Source organism: Monodon monoceros, unplaced genomic scaffold, assembly GCF_005190385.1.
Source record: "Monodon monoceros isolate NGI ecotype Baffin Bay Population unplaced genomic scaffold, NGI_Narwhal_1 Super_Scaffold_21, whole genome shotgun sequence".
NCBI classification, from domain to species: Eukaryota; Metazoa; Chordata; class Mammalia; order Artiodactyla; family Monodontidae; genus Monodon; species Monodon monoceros.
In genome coordinates this window covers 38,403,019-38,409,787 of record NW_021703778.1, presented here as the reverse complement: position 1 = coordinate 38,409,787, position 6,769 = coordinate 38,403,019, and the positions used below count along the sequence as shown (strand labels likewise).

Below are 6,769 nucleotides of genomic sequence, written 5' to 3'. Positions count from 1 at the left end.
GATCCTGCTGCCTGGGTTAGGAGCTTCACCCAGAATAACTGCACTTGCTTCTGCTCAGGACCCTCCAGGCCAGTCGTCTGTTGGGCACTGATTGAGTTAATTTCCCAGGTTAGAGTTGTTGGACCTCAGAGATCATGCACATTTGGGCCCACTTCACAAGAACTGAAGCCCTGCGATTTTGATTTCTTCTGTGGAGACTTAAAAAAAAAAAATCCAAACCTCCAGTGGAGGCGGATATCAGCCTCGACATTTCCTCTTGCTGAAGGACATGGTTTTCCTTGTCTACTCTTGCTCTGAGGCTGCAGGCCACACGGTCCTGGCTTTTCCAAAGTGTCTCAGCTCCAACTCCTTACCTTGTGCCACCCCACAGCCTCATTCCTGACCCAAGTGGGCATATAGACCGGCTTCCAGTTGGCCACGCTCAATTCTCCCTTCTCCCTCCCCCTCCCACACACAAGCCGCAGTCACATCAGCTTCACCGCTGAAGATTCATGAGATCCTTGAGCAAATCATAAAACCCAAAACTCTTCCTCTCTTCTTTGCCTTGTTAACCTTTATTTGTCTTTTAAGACTTGACCCTTAGTCACCTCCTCCAGGAAGCCTAACTGGATTCCACCAACTCCATCTCCCATTGCTCTCAGACTGACACTTCTGTGAAGGAGCCTGGTGTGGGCAGGTCACCACAAACTCCTAGGTCTTATCTGAGCACAATAAGTGAGGCAGGGAGTAAGGGAGGTATTGCAGGTGCAGCAGACAGGGTCCAAAGTGGATGGGCCTGAACACCTGAGAAATAAGTTGGATTTTAGCTGCAAGTGATGATGCCTCACTGACATTCTGTAAGGAGGGGCTGATAAATCACATTCCCACCTTGGAAATGTCACTCTGGCCGTTAGGAGGAAAACAGAATGGAGGCCGGCCAAGAAGCTGGGTGGCCAGTTTCCGGGCTAATTCCACAGTCGGGGTGTGTAATGATGGGCCTTGAGCAAAGACACTTTGAGAGGTGGAAAATGGGGGCAGACTTATGAAATATTCAGGGAACAAGCATTCACCTGGTCTTGATGATGGGGAGGGGCCAAGAGTGCCAGACATTTGATGTCCCCCAGGGCAACTGTAGCCTCACATCTCCCTCCTGCTCCCTTAACCTTCTCAGACCCCATGCCAGGTGCTCCCAGCACCCCCGCCCCTCCCTCTGGGCACCCGGGTACTGAGTGCTTTGGGAAGGGAGTCTAGGAAAGGGGTACACCAGCCAGAGGATCAGGGAGGCAGCCTGGGTTCCTGCCTCTGCATCTCCTTGAGGAGCCTCCCAATAAACATGCTCATCCTTCCCACCTGCACCTGGATGCTTGGCTTGTGCGTTTCAAGATGGTTTGAACTTTTTCAAAAAATTAAAATTCTCAGTCAGTCTAGCCAATCCTAGTGAAGGACCACACGGTGAAACATGACAAGGGTCTTTCACAGGCTCTACTGCACGGAGCTGGCCAGGCAGCCAGAGGCGGCTCCTCATGAATCAGTCTCTGTTAGAACGTCAGCGACTCAAAGCCTCGCTCTGCCCCTGGGAGTCTGACTGAACAGTGACAGAAGCGTTTATGATGAAATGTGGAAAGAGAGTCTGAGCCATCTTGGATGAAAAGACCTCCATGATTGATGGTTTGTTTTTTTTTTTAAGTAATATAAACATGTATTTCTTTGTAACTTATCTCAACATAAAAACTTATTTTTATATTATTATAATTGTGCTACATGTGATTTGTCTTTTAAATATTCTACTCACTTTCCCATGTTACTGTGTAGCACTTTTAACTACATTTTATTTTTTAAGAAGCAATTTTATTGAGATATAATTGACATGTAAGCATATGTAAATATTTAATGTATACAACTCTATGAGTTTGGGGATAAATATATACTCATGAAACCATCACCACTATCAAGGCCATAAACATATTCATCGCCTCCAAAGTTTCCTCCCACCCCCTTTATTGTAATAATTATCATTTTGTGTTCATGTGATAAGAACACCCCCTTCCCCCAATGATTACTGATTTCAGTTGTTCATTTGTCCAAAATGTACTGTGTCCACACCATGCCCAGGACTGACTTGGCCCAGAGACACAGAGGTGACAGCAGAGACTAGACATCTGTCTGCGTGGAACCTCTGGTGGAGGCGTCAGATGACAAACCCATAAACTTGTTAAATACTGTTACAAGAAAACTTCAGGTAGTGACCAGCACGATGAAGAGAACAAACAGGGTCTTAGGACGTAGCATGATGGGCAGATGTACTTTTGGAAGATCCTTCTACACAGGTGACATTTCAGCAGAGATCTGAAGACTGATAAAGAGGTGGCCATGTCCCAGGCAAAGGAACAGCTTGTGCAAAGGCGTTGAGGAGGGATCAAGATGCCATCGTGAGATTACGTGTAAGAGAGTTGTGGGATCTGGAGAGTCAAGTATCCAAGGAGCAATGAGCATTGGAGACTGAATGTCACAGGAAACATGTGAGCCACCATGTGTGACTCCACAGCCCATCAACACAGGCAGCCAGGACCGTGGAAGGTCTGGAGATGGGGGCACAGTTGAGGTGTGCGTGAGAGAACTGTGGAGGCTCTATTCATCTCTGTCCTAAAAAACTATTTACCATGTGTTTACTGTGTGTTGGGCACTGCAGATCCCACAGCAAAGCCCAGTTCCTGCCCTGAAGGAGCACCTGACTTAATGCAGAGACATTCAGTCTAGAGCACGTAAGGACAGGAAACACAAGGACACTTGAGAACTTTTCAGAGAACTCTCCAGCTGAACAGGGTTTGCAATTCTCTGTGCAAGTCCAGAGAGCAGGGCAAGTGGGCTTTGCACCCCCTAAGGAATGAAAGCTGCCCCAGAGGAGATGGACAACTGTGGGAGGTGATTTTGTGAGAGTCTTTCAAGCCAAGCTGTTGAACCAGTCTGGGGACCGGGTGTGGGGGGGAGATGTGACAGATGGTTCCCAAAGGGTATCCCATGGAGCACTAGTCCATGTGTTCCACGAAAAACAAGAGTTTCCTGATCACATAAGCTTGGGAATCACTTACTGCTATATACCTGTTTTGGTAATTTTGTAATGCATACTAATCTATACAAGGTCCTAAGAAGTCCTGCAATAAAGAAATCTGTTTAACTTTTTAACCCAGCTTTAAGTGAATTTGGCCAAATAAATTTTTCTTGTCTCGTCTTAAAATAAGAATTTTATTTCATTCCTTCTTAAGATTTGCCTGCTTCTTGCTTCATCCCAGTACAGGAGTGAGTGGCAGCAGTGCAGGTCCTTCCCCTGCCTCTTCCCCACAGCTCTACTTGCCTGGCTTCTCTGGCCCTGGTGACACTAGGATGCTGGACTCTGAGCCTTTGTGGCTGAAAACAGGAGAGGAAGAAGGCATGGGGTGACTTCCCTGCCAATAGTTATATAAAGGGCTGCTGGTCTTAATGCATGCATGCCCACTGACACACGCACACAACCACACACTCAGTATGCACAAAGCACACACCTTTAAAGAGAGGCATCGAGGAGCTGGCAAGGCCCCTTTAAAAGCTAGGCTGCTTCTGATTTCTAGTCAAACTTGGGGCAGTTAGGATATGTGGATTTTGTTGGTTTCATTTTTGTTTTCTTTTTTTCTTTTATCTTTGTATTGAGGTTTTCAAAAAGGAACGTTATGGATGTGGCAGAAGGGACAAGATTTCTCTCTATGATTGACAGCAGGGACTGACGGGGACCAGAAGCTCCAGGTAATTAAAAGAAAAAGAAAAAAAATATATATATATATATTTATATATTTCTACATTTATATAGGTCACTTTATGCATGAGTCCCAGAGAAGCAGGAAGCAGAAACAAAAAGACACTGACATACAGAAACACGTGTGTGTACCACATACTCAAGCACTGCAATTCCTTTGACTGCAGCAGCGGAAATCCCCACCCATTCAACCCACCTTCCCCTCCAAAATAGAAAAGAAACTCTGCCTTTAAGAACGGGCAGTCTAGTGGGAAGCTGTTGCATAGCACAGGGAGATCAGCTTGATACTTTGCGATGACCTAGAGGGGTGGGATAGGGAGGGTGGGAGGGAGGTGCAAGAGGGAGGGGATATGGGGAATATATGTATACATATAGCCGTTTCACTTTGTTGTACAGCAGAAACTAACACAACATTGTAAAGCCATTAGACTCCAATAAAGATACTTTTTTAAAAAAAGAAAAAAAATCCAAAGACAAACAATTAAACTCAATCTTATCTTTGTTAAAAAAAAAAAAAGAACAGGGCCATCCAGTAATTTTTGACCTCCTGACCACACACAAAAAAAGAAAAATTCCAGTCTAACATCAGCTTTAAGGCTGGCCGTGGCCATTTTCTTCTCCCCGCAGAGGCAGGACATGCTGTTTTGAACTCTGAGGCAGGAGGGCCACATCGCTGCCCCTCACAAATACTTCAGACAGTTGTCTTCAAGACCGTGCAGTTTTTCGCCAGCTCCTATTTTGATCCCCAAGAGAGTAGTTCAGATGGAAGGCATTCAACCCTTGCGTCTTTTAAGATGACCTCTAGGAGGTGGGTTTTAGTAAGCCGGGAAAAATTCTGGAGCCAGTGTCAGGTAGGGCCGAGCACCAGCTGGGGCCTAGGGACCCAGGGTCTCTGCTTTAAGCCTCCTGACCACCGGAAATTATTGCCCTCCAGAGATTTTTTTTTTTAAATAAAGGGAAGGTGCACTGTACACCCCCCTCCACTGGGAGGAAGTGAGGCCCAATCCCTACCTACTCACCGGCACACCCCAAACCCATATACACCCGCCAACGAAGCCGCCACCAGGGGCACAGGCATGCTTTGGCTGTGAGGCCCCTCCGGAGGCCCAGGGTGTGAACAGCTGCACAGAGGGCTGTGTGATGTGGAGTCAGCACCTTAGGAGGTGGGACGGGGGCGGTGGGCAGAGAAGGAAGAAGCTCAGGGTCCCGGTGGATCAGAAGAAGGAAAAGGGGAAGAGGCGGTCAGGACATAGGAGACGAGAAAACAAAAACGACCAGAAAAGGGCCAAAAAGCAGAAAATGTAGAAAATAAGAGAGTGAAAAGAGAAAGAGGCAAAACAGAATGTGGGCAACCACACAAAACAGGAAGGAGACAGAGCAGAAGGAGGGAAGGGAGCAGAAAAGAGAGCGAGATGGTTGGGGAAGGATGTGAGCAGGGAGAGAGGGGAGCCAGGAGGAGCACATCAGAGGATGTCAGGGCTTGGAAACGAACTTCAGGTGAGAAGAGGAATCAGGAGCCCCTGGGCAAAGCCTCAGCCACTGACAAAATCCATGTGGACCGAGAACACCAGGTCAGTCACATAAATCAGCAGGTTGATGGCTGTCAGACTGGCCACAGCCAGTCGTTGGTTCCAGGTACACACCAAGGAGGTGAGTCTATCGCTGCAGCTCACATCGCTGGACCGCTGGGGCTGGCCGCCAAACTTCTGGTTGAACTGGTAGAGCGGCCAGAGGACCAGAGCGGTGGCGTAGAGGAGGACGGAGAGCAGAGTGAGCACAACCTGGAAAATGGGGAAGGGGACGGGCAGCCTGTTGTCACACTTGCCCAGGTTCAGCAGAAGGGCCACAGATGACAGGAGAAAGCAGATGGAGTACACGGCCACGCACCACATGAGGGCCGGCTGGTGCAGGTACAGGTAGGGGCTGCTGATGAAGACAAAGATGACACAGGCCACAATGGTCTCCAGCCCCTTGAGCAGGCCTGGCACAGTGGCCATATAGCCTGTGATCATGTTGGGCTGGGCCCTAGTCCAGGCCACTTCCATGGCATAAGCCACAAAAGCGAGGCAGGAGAATGCAGTGGAGGTGATAGTGCGGTCCCGGTAGCGGCTATCGGGCAAGAACTGAATGTAGGTGGTGGGGTAGATGATGGAGGCCGAGAGGCAGAGGAGGGCAGAGTAGCAGTTGCAGGTGATGAGAAAGTTGTCCCAGGAGAAGGGGAAGTGATCCTCGAGCTCACATAACTCGACTATGAGGTTGATGAGGGTCACGACGAAGCAGAAGCACCAGATGAACATGGACCAGTTACCTATGGTCCCCTTCCAGGTGCCCACGCTGGCTCCCAGGGAGAAGGCCACGCAGGTGGAGAGCAGCTGCAGCCGTCGGAGGCAGCAACCCATAATGGTTGAGGAGCCCAGGCCTGCGGACGATTACGTGGTGGTCGGTCTCGTCCTACTGGTCACTGCCACCAACATGGCAGTGGTCTTCACCGAGGACCCACCAGAGGAAGATTCAGCTCTGGAGGAGGATTGATCAGACGCCTGGAAAGTCTCAGGGGTCTGTGATGGCTGAGGCTCAAGATCTCTGGAGTTCGAACCAATTGTCCACACACTTGGGTAATGGCACTGCTGCTCCAGAATGATTCTCCCCACCCATCACCCTTGGCCTTCTCAGGAGACTTGTCTTATCCCAAGGTTCACAGCTGTGTTTGGTCTGGCATCAAACCATGAACACTTTTTTACCTCTTTGTGCTGCATGCCATTATCTACAGAGACACAGGGTAGCCTGACCCTTATCTGTAACCACAACCCTTCAAGGCTCTGAAAACTGAACAAAAATTTTTTAAAAAATTGTTTGGTAACAAAAATTGAACTGAACACACACAAAACAATTTATGGTCTTTATTTTATGTAGTGTGACTGCTCAAAAGTTCAGTGTCAGAAACACTAATGTGTTTGATTACAAGGTGCTTTCAGACCCCAGTGGGTGTTATGTCCTATAGAG

General features: G+C 48.4%; 1 protein-coding gene across 1 annotated transcript; it reads right to left on the bottom strand.

The window, feature by feature from the left end:
• Positions 1-5,298: 5,298 nt before the first annotated feature.
• LOC114903812 (myeloid-associated differentiation marker-like) lies at positions 5,299-6,240 on the bottom strand. The gene is given in 1 exon segment (XM_029237073.1): positions 5,299-6,240. A coding segment is annotated over 1 exon segment (942 nt).
• Between the last annotated feature and the right edge of the window lie 529 nt (positions 6,241-6,769).